Source organism: Arachis duranensis, chromosome 4, assembly GCF_000817695.3.
Source record: "Arachis duranensis cultivar V14167 chromosome 4, aradu.V14167.gnm2.J7QH, whole genome shotgun sequence".
NCBI classification, from domain to species: domain Eukaryota; kingdom Viridiplantae; phylum Streptophyta; class Magnoliopsida; order Fabales; family Fabaceae; genus Arachis; species Arachis duranensis.
The window spans coordinates 50,502,514-50,522,993 of NC_029775.3; the positions used below are offsets into that span (position 1 = coordinate 50,502,514).

Below are 20,480 nucleotides of genomic sequence, written 5' to 3' on the forward strand. Positions count from 1 at the left end.
TATTTAGGTTGATGTTTCATTAATCTAAAGAGAAGCAAAGATTGGGACTGGTTTATTAATTTCAGTGCTTTAGATTACCCTCTTGTGACTCAAGATGGTTAGTTGTACGGCTTATAGAAGAAATGTTTCTGTTGCCCTTTTTAAGCTTCTTTTGCTCAATGATTATTAGACTAATATACAGGTGTATGATTCTGCAGATCTTCTATATACTTTCTTGGAGGTAGATAGAAATCTTAACTTCATTGAGCACACAAGTCGGTTACGATGGAAGGAGTAAGTTTTCCTTCTCCCTCCTTCCCCCTGACATAAACAACATTACAACCCAAGGTTATCGAAGTCCCTAGTTAATTGGGTCTCCTATCTAGTTTATGGATTTACATGTATACTCCTATGAGTTCAAGCATTGAGTTTTACGATTCTAGTTTACCAGAGTTCCACTAGTTAGGTGAACTCTTAAGTTTGATTATCTTGATTGAACCTGCTTTTATACATGATCCCGAATTGGACCACATTGTGCAGGAAAAAACGAGCGATGCCTTTGATTGTTGATCCAGGGCTTTACCAGTCAAACAAATCTGAAGTATTTTGGGTCACTCCTAATAGAAATTTGCCAACATCATTTAGACTATTCACTGGTTAGTTTTCTTTTTTCATCTTGTAATGATTGAGTTTGATCACACTTTTCTAAAGGTTCATTTATGCTAATTTGGAGGAGAATAGTCAATTAAGAGAATGAAACCAGAAATAAATTGTGTAAACTTTTTATTTTTTGTTGGTGAGATGTTGGTTGCTCTTGTACTTCAACAAGTTATCTATAAGAGATAGCTTCTTAAGGCACACTTACAATGTATTCTCAATGGAAAGAGCAGAATGCACGCGTGTATTCTCAATACGTGCCTGATCTTTCTTTTTCATACTGGTATTAGTATTTCCATTCTGCTTCTGATGCAACCATTTCCCAATAGTACTACTCATTCTTCTACAGTGACCAGAATGTGTGATCTTACCTGGCTGCAAAAGAGTATCACAAACACCTCAAAACTTTCATTGTACTACTATAATCAAGTTTAATTATTCTACTTGTGCTGATTTGGTTATTCTACTATGGCATGTTGATAATTCTGGTGGTTGATTATTTAGTTGGGAAAATGTGTGAATCAGTATGTATAGTGGCTGATTTTTTTGTGTACACAGCATTTTTTATGATAGGGTTTTAACTATGCTCTGCACCCTCTCTAAACAAGTGTATCTATGCTCTGCACCCTCTCTATGCTTAATATTTTTACTTATATTCTGCAGATAGTTTTGTGCATAATAGTCCTTTAATATATATGTAGGTCATGGCTCCTCGGGTCAAGGGTAAAGGTGTCAAGGGTCATAGAAGTTCTCGCACCACTGCCGCAGCCGCTATTTCAACCACCTCCACCTCTTCTGGGACTTCGGTTGTGCCAGATTTTTAGTCAGGATCACTTAGCCAGCAACCGTATTTGATGGTACCTAATCCAGGCTACACGGGTCTTCCTCCACCAAGTTGGCCTACTCCAGGATGTATGGGTCCCCCTCCTCCACCCCCTCCTCCAATTTCGATTCCTCCTCCGCTTCGCAATCCAATCTATTAGTTGATTCAGAGACACCTGGAAGCTCTAGTACATCTCCTCCATCAGAGACTGCATCGGTTCCTAATAGTGTCACAAAAGAAAGATTGGTTCCCGATGGAAAAACAAGGTAAAATTTCTCTTGTAATTGGTTCCTTGGATAAGAATCACACATGGTAATTGGTTCCTACACCATCTAACTCTCTTGTAATTGGCTCAAAATGGGTGTTTGCTATTAAGCAAAGTCTAAATGGTTCTGTCCTCTGATATAAGGCCAGGTTAGTAGCTTTAGGAAACCATCAAATTGAGGGAATAGATTTTACCGAGGTCTTTAGTCCTGTAATTAAACCACCTACAATTCATCTTATTCTAACCATAGTCTTATCATCTAAATGGCCAATAGTACAATATGACTGCATCTAAATGTGTTTACTACTATATTTTAATTTCAAATTAAAGTGCTAATGACTTAAAACTATTTTTTTATTTTTCTAACTTGTCAATTCTTTATGAAATTATCAGTTGGTTACCTTTCCCTCCTGGTTCTCAGAAGATTACAGAGATCATCAAGAAACGATATGATAAACCGTACAAAAAGTTTGGAGATGTCCCTCTTCCGACAAAGAAGCTTTGGTTTAAGGAATGGAAGGTAAAAGTGTTGGGTTGAATAAAATTATTTTGGATTGAATATTGTTCATGTGATTTGAATCTTATAAGTAGCAACTTGATGAGTATGTGCAGAGCCACTTTCTTATTGATGATGATGATGATGAGTTTTTCTGGAGGGCTTTCAAGTATAGGACAAGTAAGCGATTTAGCCAAATGATGTCAGATATCCGTGAGGGTGTGGATACAACCCACGAATGGCTAATTCCTGCTTACAAAAAGGTGTTGGAAAGGTATTGGGAAACAGATGAGAAATGGAAAAATATAAGGAAAAAAGCAAGAGAGAATCGAGCGTCACTCTTAGGTGGTTCTGTTCATTGCGGTGGTTCTATTCCATTGAGCTCAACTATAGAGAGGATGGTAACATAATTTAAGTGGCTTTAGATCTTATTTAATAGACATCTATTTATGTAAAATTTTTCTTATTTTGTATTTTATGTGGAATAGAAGAAGCAGTTGGGTCGTACACCAACCCACGAGGAGGTCTTCAAAGAAACCCACACACTTAAAAGTGACAAGTCTAAATGGGTGGACAAGCGCTCTCAAGACACTCATGTGAGACATAGCATAAATGTTAAATTAATTACCTTATTTATACTTACCTGGTCATGTTTTCCTTTCTTTTTATAGTGCCTTTATCTTCTTTCCTTTCTTGTTCCATTTTGCTCTTTCTGTTTTTTTAATAATAAGTATGAATTATTAGTCATGTGTATATGATAAGTACTAACAGTGTACTAGTTAATTAATTTGTAGTATATTGGGTAATAATAATTGCTGCTATGCGGTTTTTGGTTTTTGTTGTCATCATTCAATGTGAGCAAGTAATATATGCACTGTGATATGCATATATATATGGTTAGAAATGTTTGTAGTTTAGACCACAATGCAATCTGATCTGAATTTAAGATAAAACATAATAGCGATGCTGATGATAATTGTCTTGTAGGCATTTATATACTTGTGTCTTATTGAATTAATTGATTATTCCCACATCTTCTTGATGAGTATATGTATATATTAGATAGACAAATTATAATAATGTTTCTAGTGTTGAAGATTTTTGTCTCTGCTTGAGAGATGTGGTGGCCAGTTAAAATTTGATGGACCATAAACTAACATTGGATGCCAATTGCTGGTGGTAGCAAGAAACATTAACTGTGTAAGAAATTGTGATAATAATTTGGTCTTTAGAGCTACTTTCCTTTAGAGTTTGAGATATTCACAAATCAACACGTTGGCCTCAGGACTTAGATGCCTCTAGATTTGTCTCTGCATCTCTGCTATACTTCCACCTTTAAATCAACTTGAAAATCTAAGATCATCTCTAGTGTCCGAGGAAAAAACAAACGAGTTTTTTCTTGCTTTCTACTGATAATATTATAACCCTCTGTTAATTCGCTTTTTGGTTGTTCACGGTGTCCTCCAACTCGACATGTCAAAGACTAATTTACCATTAATCGAAGTTTTATTTAAGAATTTGTTGCTAGTTAATTGATTGCATAAAGCAAAATTCGAACCCTCGACATTTATTTCAGAAAACGAGTGAGCTGACCACTCAAATTCAACCAACCCAAATTAATTATTCGAGACGAATTACTAATCTCCAGAGAATTCTAAAAAATTCACCAATTCATTAATTTTTCTATACTTAATACAATGACTCATTATTGCTCGTATTTATATTCCTAATAAAGTCTAATGTGCTAATTAACCAACTAATCAAGCGACTCGTCGTAACACTTTCTTATTTATTAAATAAAATTTAATTTAGGAAAAGTATAGGATACCAACATATTATCTGTCAATTTATTGTCAATAATGATTAAATATTATATTTTAAACACATATATAAAGAGACACATCTAAAAAATATATTTATAAAGATATTTTTATTAAACACAACTATAAAAAAGACATTTTTATTAGACACATCTACAAAGACACTTTTATTAAACACAATTATAAATAAGAATTGGTAGATGTTGGCAAAAATGCTATTAGCAACGTAACGAAATTGTTTAATTTATTAAATATTTCATATTTAAATGATTTTATATGTACATTTAATTACATAACGTTATATTAATAAAAATAACTATTTTTTACGTTATTTATATGAATAGTTATTTAAAAAAATAATTATAATTATATGACTGTGTAAAATATTTTACATTATCTATGCATCAAAAGTAATCTCTATTAAATATGTGTAAAGGTATTGAAAATGGAGTTAACTATGGTGACAACTTGCTTATAACTTAACTAGGTCATTTTAGGTTTAAGTTTTAAAAATAACAGGAAATAAATATTTGGATTATATATAATCAGACGGAAAATCCGTCGGAAAATCCGTCTGTAATTACAGACGGAAAATCCGTCTGAAAGTCCGTCTGTAATTACAGACGGAAAAATCCGTCTGTAAGTTCGTCGCCTTGGGGAAATGGAAGGAGAATTTACAGAGGAAAAATCCGTCGGTAACTGGTAAAAATCCGTCTGTAATTTTTCGACGGAAAACAAATCCGTCGGTAAATAATTTCCGACGGGGCTTTTACAGAGGGACAAAATCCGTCGGTAATTTCGTCGGTAACCAAAAATCCGTCTGTAATAAAGACCAAATCCGTCTGTAAATCTGTCTGTATTAATCCATTTTCTAGTTGTGTGAGTGAGCCTTTGTGACTGTCTTGGAAGAACACTGGGGCCCTCTCTCTCTCTCAAGATGGAGAACCCCAACAAAGCTTATTAAAAATGAATGGTTGGAAGTGCGAGCGTGAGAAAATTAATAGAGGTGTCCTCGTTTAAGATCGTACCTACAAGGACATATTCATTTTGTTTAACGCATAATTTTGTTAATTTTAATAATTTTATCACGATAAAGACGTACTTATTTTTTTAATATTTAAAATAAAAAATAATTGTTGACTATATATTTGTATTAAATACTATCGAAGTTTATTTGACAATGCAAAAATATTACAGGAGAAAAAATCTTAAATGGTTTTTGACAATTGTCTCAAAAGATAACAAAGTTTTTAATAAAAAAATATCTTTTAGTTCTTGATATTTATTTTTATGAGACTGATTAACTTTTCTGTCAATATTTTTTTTGTATAAATAGAATAAACCTATAAAACATATTAAACTGTTGATTTGTTCATTAAAAAATAACTAGAATTAATAAATTTTTTTGTTGAGAATCTTATTATTTTTTAAGGATAATTATCAAGATTATTTAGCTTTTAATTTTATTTATTTATTATATTTTTAAATATATTAATTGAATTTATTGTATAAAATTAAAAAATATTAATAATTTTTAAAAAATATATTTAAACAAAAATTATTCATAAAAAAATAAATCAATCTAACAAAATTAAATATTGAGAGTCCAATTGAGTATTCACCCAAATTATAATGGTCAATACAAAAAAAAAAGTTACAAATATAAGATAGAATACACAATCACCCGTATTAAATAGGATATTAGGATTCGATAAACTTCAATTTGGAAAACATATACATAATAAAATGATAAACTAATCCTTTGCCATTTTTTTATTATCTACAATATCTTTCAATTCGATAAATTAAGGATTAAATTGTTACAGATTTAAAATTTATTTAAAGATATATCGTTGGTCAAAATTCAAACCTCAATACTTACTTCATACTTACTTAAACAAATAAATGAATTAAACACTCCACCAATCCAAATTGTTTCTTTGCCATTTTATTGAAAGGAAGAAATCACAAGTCATAGTCACATTAATTTACCCAATGAATACTACAGTATAGTACTCATTTATTAGTCACTTTCACTTTCACAAGTAAGCAAAAGAAGGTGAATTTGCAAATATACCCTTTTGCAAGACCCATTCTTCAATCATTGCTTGAGCATTGAGGGGCTGGTCAGCAGGGACAAAATGGCCACCACCCAAGACAACAACATTGGTGAGTGACTTCCATTGTTGGACATAGCCAGCAAGCTCTCCATTCACCTTCCATATCTTCCTGTCTGCATTCACATACTCCACAATCCCTTCCCAGTTCATAGTCTTCACCCATGCCGCAACTTGCACAGGACCATCAAGCAAATCAAGTTGACCTTGATACAACAACACCCTAATAGTGTTGCTTCTCAACAACTCCTCCACCATGAACTTCACACTCTTCATCAAATCAGCATACAATGAAGCTTTAACATCACCGTCATGTAACTCCCACATTAGCGATTCGTTCACTCCCAGTGTCTTCTTCACCTCAGCCAAGTTCAAGAACTTAGTAATCCAATCTTCATAGCGGTACGGATGATCTTTCCTTGAGTAATCATACAAAGTAGCCAACCCTGCCATTTCTTGAAGCTTCGTGAAGGTTTTGGTTTGTGCATCCGTTGCTTCACTCCAATTCCGTATCTGTACCAAATTAACTGCTTCAATCTGAATCTTCTCCAACTCGTTCTTCTGCCTCTCATTGATCAAACCAACATGATAAGCAGTGTTAGCATGAGTCAGAATTTGAGTCGTTGGATCTGTTGCTCCATCACCAATAGCAACACCAGCCAAATTTAATTTATCAGAGTCAGTCAACCTTGCATTCTCCTTCAATATATGGTACCCTATTGAAGCAATATACTTGCCAGCATAGCTTTCTCCCGTAATGTAAATGGGGCGATGTTTGAAAACCGGATGAAGCTGAAGAAACGTTGTTATAGCAGAAAAGAGGTGTTTTGCAACACCATTTTGATCCGTCGGGATCTCGGTTAATGATGACGCCACACTAAAACCAGTACCAATGGGGTTATCGAGAAAAAGAAGGCCAAAGAGTCTGTTCCATGCACCGGAGTTGGGTCGGAAAGTGAGGGACTTGTCGGAGAAAGTCCATGGTCCAACCTCATAGAGGTTGCCTAACATGGAGGAGCAGCCAGGGCCACCCTGGAGCCAAATGAGAAGTGGGGTTTCGGAGAGAGGTAAGGTTGAGTTCTGAGCTTCGTAGAATGCATAGAAGATTGCAGAAGAAGAAGTGGTAGTTACTGGAAGGTAACCAGATTTGGTGGGGTGAGCTTCTTTGGGGAATGGATTGTTTGAGTTTGAAGAAGCTAAGACATTAGTTTGAATGTTGAAGAAGAAGCCTAAGGAAATAACAATGGAGATGAGGAAGAAGAAGGAGGACTCCATATATGCTTTATGGCTTATTATGGCTCTATTGCAGAGTAGGTAGTTTACATATATAGATCAATAAGAACTAAGAGACTATAATAAAACTGAATTGTGTTTTAAGCATATATTAAAATTAGTCATTAAAAATAATAATTAAAATAAAATTAAAAAATATTTTTAAATAATTTAAAAATATGTTAAAACTAACTAACTTTGGTCAAAATTTTACTCTTTAATATAAAAAAATAACGTGATTCATTTGCTAATATAAAAATTTTACTTGTTATATAAAAAATTTTATTTATCAGATTAATTTTTTATTAATATTAAATGTCTTCATTTATGAATATATATTTTTATTATATTTTTAATTAAAAATTTTTTATTAATAATAAAATTTAAAAATATTTTTATCAACTACAAAATAATTCAGATACATTTTCGATTATTTATCCTCTTAATTTGATTCCTTTGGGGTTTGTGGATGATGTTACGTCGTACGTGCTGCTGCTGCTGCATTGCGGGTCCGGTTTAATTGCGACCACTAAAATAATTTAAATGATACTTTGGAGTATTTTTTTAAAATTTTCTGGTGACTTTGGAGTTCATATACTATACTACGGTCCAGAAGTATTTAGTTGAAGAAAAATCTTTTCATGTATTTATAAAACAATAATATTATGTCTACTTCTAAATTTGCGATTATTTTTATGCATTAAACTAAATCAAATTTAGAATAAAATGAGATGGATAAAAAAAAATACAACTAACTAAATATATATTCAAATTAGTTATCAAACTATATATATATTTACCAAAAATAGAAAAATTCGAACTCGTAATCTTTTAAATGAGTATGCAGAGAGTCACTAAAAAAAAAATAAATATACAGAGATAGTGTCATTTAAATTTTAGTTTGTTGGTAAAACTAAATATATTATTAGTATAAAATATATATTAAAAACCAGTTAAATTAGATGTATTATATATAAATATATAGTGATTGATTTTGATAATTAATTTTAATATATAAATAATATTTTTAAAAAATAGGAGTACAAATTTAATTAATAATTATAAATTAGATATACAAATATGCTATATATAGAGTTAAGTTTATAGATTAATTGTTAGAGTAACAAGACAAGTAGTGGTTTTGTGTTCGATGAAAGTATTGTATTAAACAAAGAAAAAATATATTAATCTCTTGTTCCACCAACTTTTAACTAGCTATATAAACAAAAATCTCCTCTATATGAATATACTAGTAAGATTCGGCTTCCAAATTCACTCTCAGCTGGTCCTCACACCTTCATTTCGCACTTTCGACAAAATTGTACCAATCGCCGTGGCCCATTATTATATACGGGTTAGGTAAGATTTGTGGGTATGAGAGAAGGCATTTAGACACGTTTATTTCACTGTTAAAAAACTAGTTATTACAAACGAATATTTTCGATAAATTTTATTTTACGGAAATACATACAAAATTTTAGAGGAATTTTTTATTGAAAAATAAAAAAAAAATGAATTAGCATAAATTACAAACGGAAAAGAAAATCCGTCTATAATTCTGTCGAAAAATTAAATTTTTTTGTAAAAAATTGTTACAGATAGATTTTTTCATCTGTAATTAAATAGACAAATTACTGCATTTTATTAAATTATTACAGATGAAAAATCCGTTTGTAATTTAAAATTTCCGTCGGAAAATATTAGATTATACCTAATTCTACCCCACTCTTTCGAGCTCCATTCACACTCCACTCAACTAAAACGAGCCTCTTCCTCTCTCCTTCCATGAGCTTCTTCTTCTGCCGCTGCTGCTTGTGTCGCGTCTTCTCATCGCACGAGTTTCAGTTACTTCAACCCTTCTCCTCCCCCCCAACAGTCTCTATACTCTCTCTCAAATTCAATTGTACAATTTTATTTTCCTTTTCATTCTCTCCCTTTCGATGTTCTGTTTTTATTTTGCTGAGAATTGAAATTGCTGGCTGAATTAGCTTAATTTTAGGTCTTCTATTCACCTTTCAGTTTTATTGTTGTTCCTTATTTTTTGATTATTTTATTGCCGCAGATTGAAAATGAGTAGGCGTGGGAGCAGAATAGTCTATGTTGGGAACATCCCTGGTGATATTTTCATTCTTCTGGAATTCTGGTAACTGGTAAGTAGAAGATTTGTTTTCAAAGGTACTTTGCTATTTTCATTCTTCTGGAATTCTGGTAACTGGTAAGTAGAAGATTTGTTTTCAAAGGTACTTTGCTATTTTCATTCTTCTGGAATTCTGGTAACTGGTAAGTTAGGGGAGGCAAATTCCCGTCGCTGGTGATATTCAACTAACACTTTTTTATTTCTTTATCTTTCAGCTGGATATGCTACAAGAGGAGAATGAGGTTATATTAGAAAAGGTGGTGCTCTTCTAGCCTAACAAAGTTGGTTTTAAACTCAAATTATGTGATATTTAACATATCTGCTTGATTATATTGACAGTTAAAAGTTGTAGAGGAAAAACGCCAAGAAGTGGGGGCAGAGCTAGGGAGCTTGATAAACAGGTGAGGGTCCCCCCTCTTCTCCTTTTTCCAAACCAAAAAAAACGATATTAATTGAGCTTTGAAAACTAACAATATTAATGTATAATACCATTGTTTATATTAATGTATATCTGAGTTTGATTTTTCATTTGCTTAATACTTACCAATAGGAACTACTTTTCACGTTGTGCTGCCTTTGCTGATTTTTCGTGTCCTTGTTCATTTTAATTTTGGCAGGTTGCTTCTCTTAGAGAAGGCATATCCCTAGAAACCAAACTTTTGAGCAGGTAAGCTAGCTTGTGTGCTATTTATGTAGGAAGGAAGCTGCTTTGCGACAAAGAGAGGTATGCCAGAAGAATGGATATTAATCATATTATATTTGGCAGAAATATGAACTGAGGAAATCACAGCCCCCTTCGTGGAATACTCAATTATATTGAGAGACAGAATTTTGTGGAATACTCAATTTTTTTTATTTATTTATTGTCATAGGCTGCTCTCAAGGCTGGCAAACAAACACAGGATGGGAGAGATGAGGAAATCACAGCCCTTCGTGTGGAAATTCAGGTAATTTTTGCATTTTATTACCCAAAATGTTATTTGAGATCTCTATTTTTTATTGCAGGTTCTTCATGATCTTCTTGAGTTCAAAAGTGATCATGCTCCAATACCTATAGGGAAGGTTGAACCTGCTTTAGCTATTGTGCATCGGTTCTGCACTGGTGGAATGTCTCTTGGAGCTATTTCAAGAGAAACTCATGAAGCAATTGCAATTGCAATGAACAGATTAGGTGGAAAATCAAATCCAGGGGAAGGTGGTGAGGTAATACAATTTGAAGGTCCAAGAGAAAGTATGAGAAAATCTCTGGTTGGCTGCATTGCTTACAAGAGAAGATTCATACGCTACTATTTTTAGTGTAAATAGGGATTCCAAAAATTCTCCTTCGAGTTTTGACCATATATATTCTTTTGTTGTTACTTTTAGGGTATGTCTTCACTAGAGGAGGGTTTGTGGAACTGTCCAAAAAGCTTTCTCTACCTCTAAGTTCCACTCTTGACAGGTACTGCATATCGAATAAATAATTACTTTGTTTTGTATTTCTGATGATATAAACTTATATCTTGATTTATGTATAATGAGTCAAAATCTGTCATGATGTTAGATATGAGGGTCTGGTTCTTTCTGTTGGTGGAAATGGAAGATCCTATGTATTAATTCTCGAGGCTGGTCCATTGGCGGATCCAAGTCAGAGCAAGTTATATTTTGCAAGAATTAGTACAAAAGTGGGATTTTGTAGGGTAATAATCATTGCCTTCTAATGAAGTTATGGTCCATTGATTCTACATTTTTTTTATTAACCTGCTTTGAATTCTAAGTCATAATAGGTAAAGTTATAACTTTTGTTTGCTATATTTATTTATGTGCTAGGTTAGAGTACCATTGCTTCTACCTTTCCCTCCTTTCTTTTTTAATTCTATTTTATTCCGGGTCTATCTTTTTCCCATGTTAATTGTTGTTTCAAAGTAGGCAATATTTTCAACCATTGCTCATTTTATATTCATTATTGTTTCAGAAGCTTGTCGAAGTAAATGCTGAAATGAAACAGGATTTGAGAAGTTTTAAGCTTATATTGGAATATATAAAAGCCTTGCCCGTAAGTGTTGAACTACAGTTTACTCTTCGTTATATAGCATGAACAATAATGCTTATTTGTGTGCATGTCTAATGTTCAATGTATGCTAATTGTAAAGCTTGTTTATTTGTAGATTCCGATTGTAGAGCTTATTCGTATTATTTATTACTTCTTGCTTGAGATGAATGAACAGGATAAATGATGTCCAAATTTCTTAGTCTTAGCAGTTAATGTTATCAAAGCCTCAAATTTTCTGTCTTTTGCAATATGGAACTTTTGTATGGTGCTCTCAAAAATTCACTTCTCTCTTACACACTCGCTCCCTCACTGACACGACTTCATCAGCGGTTCAAATTTGAATATTTAGCTTCTCAGCCTAAGAGTTCTAGGAAGTTAGATCACAGAGCTCTGAGTTGAATAGTTTTGTTACTGCTTACACCAAATCAACTTCTGCCCCTCACTTAATTATCTATTGAATTGTATTTTCAAGTGAAAACTCTGAATGGAGTATGGTGTATTTCATTTCAGGGAGAAATGTATGGTTTGAGGCCTTATACAATTGCCTAGAAAACTCATTATTCATTTCTTACTTTTACTTTTTATCTAACCTGCAACTTTGATGTAGCTATATGATCACCAGCATCACATGGGCCTTCTCATAATGGAGAGAAGGGAATTGGTTTCCAAGTATGAGCAAGTTAAAACCTTGGCCGAGTCTTCTGAGTTAATGCATAAACATGATTCAGCCATGACTAAATATGCTTTAACTAAAGCAAGACAACGCGAAGAAAGTTTGAAGAAGACAGTAGGTGTCAAAGAAGCATGCATAGCAAGTGTATGCTTGTTCAATACTCTCTCTCTTCTAACATAAGAAAAAGTTTGTTCTGCCCAAATGTTATTCTGATGTCTAGATGGTTATGTTTTATTTATTTTGCTAGCTTGAGAAGGTGTTACATGAGATGCGTCTAAATGTGCTGAAACCAAGGTTGCAGTTGAGAGTAAAATTGTGGAAGCACACTAGTTGATAGATGAAGCTCAAAAAAAATTTACGGAGGCTGAGGCGATGATGCGTTCGGCTGAGTCTTTGCAAGCAGAGACTAACCAATTTACTGGTGTTGTAGAAAGCAAGCTTCGTGATGTTGAAGCACGGGAAGATAACCTAAGGCGCCAATCATTACTTTCAAGTCAGAGTATGTTATTTTCTATATAATTTGCATTTTTCCTTTTATCCCAGAGTCATTTTAATTATGATATTGATTTGCTAATTCCCTTGTCATTAGGAGTATGTACAAATAGATTATGCAATATCTACCTGTGTTGTCTAGAATGGCTTGTTTAGGAGGATACCTAACCTTTCTTTTTTAATACACAAATCCTGTAGTTATACAGGAGACTGTGAAAAGCCTTGAAGCGAGAAATTGAGTAATGAAATTTGTTATTGCTTTGAGTTGAAATCTTCTTTTACTTAAAAAATTTACTCAATTTTTGGAATTAAAATGCTGACAATAATCAGATCATGAATGGTGCAACTCACAGTCAATGTTAAGTTTCATATGTTCTTAAAATTTGATTGTTTAAAATGTATGATGATCTCTGTTGTGTGTGTGTGTGTATGAGTGTGGGTGTGCGTGTTTCAGTTGTGATGAAAACGACAAGGAGATCATACTTGAGAGGCAATCCCTTTCTGAAAGGCAGAAGGTTTTACAGCAAGAACAGGAAAGGCTACTTCAATCACAAACGTTGCTCAATGAGAGAGAGGATCACCTTTTTAGTAAATCTCAGGAACTAGACCGTCTTCAAAGAGAATTAGAGGACACAAAAAAGGAGTTTGAGAAGGAACGTGAAGCCCTTCATGATGAGAAAACCAATCTAAAACTGACGGATGCCACTTGATGAGCGGATAATTTATACGCTTTGTGGCATTATTTTTATATAGTTTTTAGTATGTTTTATTCACTTTTTAGTATATTTTTATTAGTTTTTAAGCAAAATTCACATTTTTAGACTTTACTATGAGTTTGTGTGTTTTTCTGTGATTTCAGGTAATTTCTGGCTGAAATTGAGGGACTTGAGCAAAAATCTGATTCAGAGGCTAAAAAAAGACTCCTGATGCTGTTGGATTCTGACCTCCCTACACTCGAAATGGATTTTTTGGAGTTACAGAAGTCCAAATGGTGCGCTCTCAATTGCGTTGGAAAGTAGACATCCAGGGCTTTCCAGCAATATATAATAGTTTATACTTTGCTCTAGTTTTAATGACGCAATTTGGCGTTCAAACGCCAATTTCCTGCCTTATTCTGGTGTTAAACACCAGAAACAGGTTACAAGCTAGAGTTAAACGCCTAAAACAGGCTACAAACTGGCGTTTAACTCCAAGAGAAGTCTCTACACGTGAAAGCTTCAATTGGCAGCATTCTTGAGATCCAGAAAGTCTAAACCTTGTCTGTGGTATTCTGAGTAGGATATGGGATGGGATGATTGTGACGAGCGTCAAACTCGCAAGTGTTGGGCGTAGTGACAGACGCAAAAGGATCAATGGATCCTATTCCAACATGAGTGAGAACCGACAGATGATTAGTCGTGCGATGACAGTGTATTTGGACCATTTTCACTGAGAGGACGGACAATAGCCATTGACAACGGTGATCCCCCAACATATAGCTTGCCATAGAAAGGAGTATGAAGGATTGGATAAAGGCAGTAGGAAAGCAGAGATTCAGAAAGAATAACGCATCTCCATACGCATATATGAAATTTCCACCAATGAATTACATAAGTATCTCTATCTTATTTTATATTTTATTTATCTTTTAATTATCAAAACTTCATAACCATTTGAATCCGCCTTACTGAGATTTACAAGATGACCATAGCTTGCTTCAAGCCGACAATCTTCGTGGGATCAACCCTTACTCACGTAAGGTTTATTACTTGGACGACCCAGTGCACTTGCTGGTTAGTTGTGCGAAGTTGTAAAAAATAGTTCAGATTACAATTGTGCGTACCAAGTTCTTGGCAACATTAAGATCACAATTTCGTGCACCAAGTTTTTGGCGCCGTTGCCGGGGATTGGTCAAGTTTGGACAACTGACGGTTCATCTTGTTGCTTAGATTAGGTAATTTTCTTGCTTCAACCTTTATTTTCTTTTCAAAAAGTTTTAAAAAATCTATCAAAAAACTTTTTTTCTTTGTTTTCATTTTTCCAAAAAGATATTTTCGAAAAAACCAAAAAAAAATAATAAAATCATAAAAAACAAAAATAATTTGTGTTTCTTGTTTGAGTCTAGTGTCAATTTTTAAGTTTGGTGTCAATTGCATGTTTTAATTTTTCTAAAAATTTTTTCGAAAACTCATGCATTGTGTTCTTCATGATCTTCAAGTTGTTCTTGGTAAGTCTTCTTGTTTGATCTTTACATTTTATTGTTTTGTATCTTTTGTTGTTTTTCATATGCATTTTTAGTTTGTTAGTGTCTAAACATAAAAAAATTTCTAAGTTTGGTGTCTTGCATGCTTTTCTTTTCTTAAAAATTTTTCAAAAATAAGTTCTTGATGTTCATCATGATCTTCAAAGTGTTCTTGGTGTTCATCTTGACATTCATAGTGTTCTTACATGCATAATTTGTTTTAATCCAAAATTTTTATGTGTTGAGTCATTTTGTGGTTTTTCTCTTTCCTTATTAAATTCAAAAAAATCAAAAAAATATCTTTTTCTTATTTCACTCATAAATTTCGAATCTTTCGGTTGACTTAGTCAAAAAATTTTAAAATAAGTTGTTTCTTGTTAGTCAAGGCAAGATTTCAATTTCAAAAAAATTAATTTTCAAAATCTTTTTCTTATCTTTATTTCATAATTTTCAAAAACTTTACTAACAATTAATGTGATTGATTCAAAAATTTCAAGTTTGTTACTTTCTTGTTAAGAAAGGTTCAACCTTTAAATTCTAGAATCATATCTTTTAGTTTCTTGTTAGTCAAGTCATTAACTTTAATTTTCAAAATCAAATCTTTCTAAATTTCTTTTTTAAATCTTTTTCAAAATAAATTTCAATCATATCTTTTTAATCATATCTTCTTAATCAAATCTTTTTCAAATCATATCTTTTTGAAAATCTTTTCTAACTTCTTATCTTTTCAAAATTGATATTTTAAATCTTTTTTTCATTTAACTAATTGACTTTTTGTTTGTTTTACTATTTCTTATCTTTTTCAAAACCACCTAACTACCTTTCTCTCTTTAATTTTCAAAAACTCCTCACCCTTTTTCAAAAATCTTTTAAATTAACTAATTGTTTTAAACTCTAATTTTATTTTATTCCTTTCTTAATTTTCGAATTCTAACTAATAATTAAAATAAAAACAAAAATATTTTTCTTTTCTTTTCTTCTAATTTTTGAATTTCCCTCTCTCTCTCTCTCTCTCTCTCTCTCTTTCTATTTATTTTATTTATTTCCTAACACTTCTCTTCTCAAAATTCGAACCCCTCCATTATCTGTGTTCAAATTTTTCTTCTTCTTCCTTCATTCTTATTCTTCTACTCACATAAAGGAATCTCTATACTGTGACATAGTGGATTTCTCTTCTTTTCTGTTCTCTTCTTTTTCATATGAGTAGGAACAAGGAAAAAGAAATTCTTGTTGAAGCTGATCCTGAACCTGAAAGGACCTTGAAGAGGAAGCTAAGAGCAACTAAAGCACATTACTCTGAAGAGGACCTAACTGAAATTTTCGAACATGAAAAAGGATATGGCAGCCGAACCTAACAACAATGCAAGGAAGATGCTTGGTGACTTCACTACACCAAATTCCAACTTCCATGGAAGAAGCATCTCAATCCCTGCCATTGGAGCAAATAATTTTGAGCTCAAGCCTCAATTAGTTTTTCTGATGCAACAGAATTGTAAGTTTCATGGACTTCAATCAGAAGATCCTTTTCAATTCTTAACTAAATTCTTGCGGATCTGTGATACTGTTAAGACCAATGGAGTTAGAACATGGTTGGACTCTCAACCTAGAGATAGCCTGAACTCTTGGGATAAGCTGGTCACGGCTTTCTTAGCCAAGTTCTCTCCTCAAAAGCTGAGCAAGCTTAGAGTGGATGTTCAAAACTTCAGGAAAAAAGATGGTAAATTACTCTATGAAACTAGGAAAAGATACAAGCAACTGACCAAAAAGTGTCCTTCTGACATGCTCTCAGAATGGACCATCCTGGATATATTCTATGATGGTCTATCTGAATTGTCTAAAATGTCATTGGACCATTCTGCAGGTGGATCTATTTACCTGAAGAAAATGCGTTGCAAATAACTAGTTCATGTACACCTCTGAAAGGAATCCTATGAATAATGGGACGTCTCAGAGGAAGGGAGTTCTTGAAATTGATGCTCTGAATGCCATATTGGCTCAGAACAAAATGTTGACTCAACAAGTCAACATGATTTCTCAGAGTTTGAATGGATTACAAAATGCATCCAACAGTACTAAAGAAGCATCTTCTGAAGAAGAAGCTTATGATCCTGAGAAACCTGCAATGGCAGAGGTGAATTACATGTTTTGAAGCCTATGGAAACACCTATAATCCCTCATGGAGAAATCATTCAAAATTTTCATGGAAGGATCAACAAAAGCCTCAACAAGGCTTTAATAATGGTGGAAGAAACAAGTTTAGCAATAACAAGCCTTTTCTATTATCCTCTCAGCAACAGACAGAGAATTCTGAGCAGAGGCCCTCTAGCTTAGCAAACATAGTCTCTGATCTATCTAAGGCCACTCTCAGTTTCATGAATAAAACAAGGTCCTCCATTAGAAATTTGGAGACACAAGTGGGCTAGCTGAGTAAAAGAGTCACTGAAACTCCTCTTAGTACTCTCCCAAGCAATACAGAAGAGAATCCAAAAAGAGAGTGCAAGGCCATAACCTTACTTGGTGTGGCCGAACCTAGAGAGGAGGAAGATGACGTTAATCCCAGTGAGGAAGACCTCATGGGACGTCCTCTGTACAAAAAGGAGTTCCCAATTGAGGAACCTAAGGAATTTGAGGTTCATCTAGAGACCATAGAGATTTCATTGAACCTACTTCTGCCATTCATGAGCTCTAATGAGTATTCCTCCTCTGAAGAGGATGAAGATATTATTCAAGAGCAAGTTGCTAAGTACCTTGGAGCAATCATGAAGCTGAATGCCAAGTTATTTGGTAATGAGACTTGGGAGGATGAACCCCCCTTGCTCACCAATGAACTGAATAACTTGATTAGGCAGACATTACCTCAAAAGAAAGAGGACTCCGGAAGGTTCTTAGTACCTTGTACCATAGGCACCATGACCTTTGAGAAGGCTTTGTGTGACCTGGGGCCAGGTATAAACCTCATGCCACTCTCTGTCATGGCGAAACTGGGAATCTTTGAGGTTCAAGCTGCAAGAATCTCACTAGAGATGGCAGACAAATCAATGAAAAAGGCTTATGGACTAGTAGAGGACGTGCTAGTGAAGGTTGAAGGCCTTTACATCCCTGCTGATTTCATAATCCTAGACACTGGAAAAGATAAGGATGAATCCATCATCCTTGGCAGACCTTTCCTAGCCACAGCAAAAGCTGTGATTAATGTTGACAGAGGAGAGTTGGTCCTTCAATTGAATGAGGACTACCTTGTATTCAAGACTTAATGTTCTCCTTTTGCACACATGGAGAGGAAGCATGAAAAGCTTCTCTCAATACAGAGTCAAATAAAGCCCCCACATTCAAACTCTAAGTTTAGTGTTGGGAGGCCACAACTAAATTCTAAGTTTGGTGTTGGGAGGCCACATCCAAACTCTAAGTTTGGTGTTGAGAGGGCCCAACCATGCTCTGAATATTTGTGAGGCTCCATGAGAGCCCATTGTCAAACTATTAACATTAAAAAAGCGCTTGTTGGGAGGCAACCAAATTTTTATTTATCTATGTTATTTTATGTTTTCTTTAGGATGATGATCATGTGGAGTCATGAAAACAACTGCAAAAATCAAAGCAAAATAAAAAACAACATTAAAAATAACACACCCTGGAGGAGGAACTTACTGGCATTTAAATGCCAGTAAGAGTAGCAGAATGGGCGTTAAACGTTCAGCCTGGCACCATTCTGGGTGTTTAACGCTAGAAATGGGCACCAGATTGGCGTTTATCGCCAGAAAAGGGCACAAAGCTGGCGTTTAACGCCAGAAACAAGCAACAGCTTGGCATTAAATGCCAGGAAAGGTATAAAAGCTGGCGTTTAATGCCAGAAACAAGCAGCAGTCTGGCATTAAATCCCAGGATTGCACAATAAGGGCATTTTTGCACGCCTAAATGGAGTAGGGATGAGAAATCCTTGGCCCCTTAGGATCTGTGGACCCCACAGGATCCCTACCTACCCCACCTCTCTCTCTTCCCCTCACACATCTCTATAACACTCTACCCAAAACACCACTCACCTATCAAATCCTATCATCTTTCCTATATTCTCTTCACCAATCACCTCCATATCTCTTCCCCAAAAACCCCACCTACCTAACTTTCAAAATTCAAACACTTTTCCCTCCCAAACCCACCCAATTCCATTCGGCCACTCTCCCTCTCTTTCGTTATATATACCCCTCTTCACTCCTTCATTATCACACATCACAAACACTCTCCTACCCCCTTGGTCGAACCTCTATCTCCCTCCATCTCCTCTATTTTCTTCTTTTTCCCCTTCTTTCTTTCTTTTTTTGCTCGAGAACGAGTAAACCTTTTAAGTTTGATGTGGTAAAATCATTGCTTTTTCTATTTTTCCATAACTATTAATGGCACCTAAGGCCGGAGAAACCTCTAGAAAGAGGAAAGGGAAGGCAAAAGCTTCCACCTTTGAGTCATGGGAGATGGAGAAATTCATCTCAAGGACCATCAAGACCACTTCTATGAAGTTGTGGCCAAGAAGAAGGTGATCCCTGATGTCCCTTTCATGCTCAAGAAGAATGAGTATCCAGAGATCCGACATGAAATCCGAAGAAGAGGCTGGGAAGTTCTCACCAACCCCATTCAATAAGTCGGGATCTTAATGGTTCAAGAGTTCTATGCCAATGCATGGATCACTAGGAACCATAATCAAAGTATGAACCCAAATCCAAAGAATTGGCTTACAATGGTTCGGGGAAAATACTTAGATTTCACTCCGAAAAATGTAAGGTTGGCATTCCCCTTGCCAATGATGAAAGAAAACACACGCCCCTACATTAGAAGGGTCAACTTTGATCAAAGGTTGGACTAAGTCCTCATGGACATATGCATGAAAGGAGCTCAATGGAAAAGAGACTCAAGAGGCAATCCGGTTCAATTGAGAAGACCGAACCTTAAGCCTGTAGCTAGAGGATGGTTGGAGTTCATCCAACGCTCCATCATTCCTACTAGCAACCGATCTGAAGTGACTGTGGATCGAGCCATCATGATCCATAGTATTGATGACAAGTCATCATATACCTATTCTTCAAGCTAATTTCACTTGTTTTGTTAGCATTTATGCACTTTCTTGCATCCTAAGTAAGTGATTTGGAGTGAAAATGCATAACTTCTCTAAATCAAGCAACCACCATGAAATTAATGTTAAATCATGAGGTTTAAGCTAATTTTAATTGAATTTTAATTGATTTATAAGCCTCTTGAATTTAGTGATACTTGGAGTGGTTGTTTTGGTTTATTATAGGTGAAGAAAAGAAAAGAAAAGGAAAAGCGTGGCCTAAGAAGTGTAGCCCAAGGAAAGGAAAGTGTGGTCAAAGCAAGAGGAAGTGTGCCGCATGCAAGGGGGAGGCAAACATTGCCCTCCACAAGGGCACACTGCCCTCTAGGAGGGCAACATAAAGGAACCAAACAAGGAAGGCAACTCTGCCCTGCCCACTACAAGGGCAGAGCACAAAA

General features: G+C 34.5%; 2 protein-coding genes and 1 long non-coding RNA gene across 3 annotated transcripts; 2 read left to right on the plus strand and 1 right to left on the minus strand.

Moving 5' to 3' along the window:
* The first annotated feature begins 1,546 nt into the window (after nt 1-1,546).
* LOC107484177 (uncharacterized) lies at nt 1,547-3,512 on the plus strand. The gene is made up of 5 exons (XM_021141794.2): nt 1,547-1,725; nt 2,118-2,244; nt 2,337-2,621; nt 2,709-2,816; nt 3,453-3,512. The coding sequence occupies exons 1-5, from the start codon at nt 1,547-1,549 to the stop codon at nt 3,510-3,512; spliced, it is 759 nt and encodes a 252-aa protein (XP_020997453.2).
* Nucleotides 3,513-5,946: 2,434 nt separating this feature from the next.
* LOC107484188 (serine carboxypeptidase-like 50) lies at nt 5,947-7,465 on the minus strand. Its single transcript, XM_016104799.3, has one exon. It carries the CDS (start codon nt 7,430-7,432, stop codon nt 6,080-6,082), a length of 1,353 nt encoding a protein of 450 aa, XP_015960285.1. The 5' UTR covers nt 7,433-7,465; the 3' UTR covers nt 5,947-6,079.
* A 3,464-nt stretch (nt 7,466-10,929) lies between these two features.
* LOC107484190 (uncharacterized) lies at nt 10,930-11,387 on the plus strand. Its single transcript, XR_001591053.3, has 3 exons — nt 10,930-11,007; nt 11,110-11,245; nt 11,376-11,387. It is a non-coding gene; the product is annotated as an uncharacterized LOC107484190 (long non-coding RNA).
* The last annotated feature ends 9,093 nt before the right edge of the window (nt 11,388-20,480 follow it).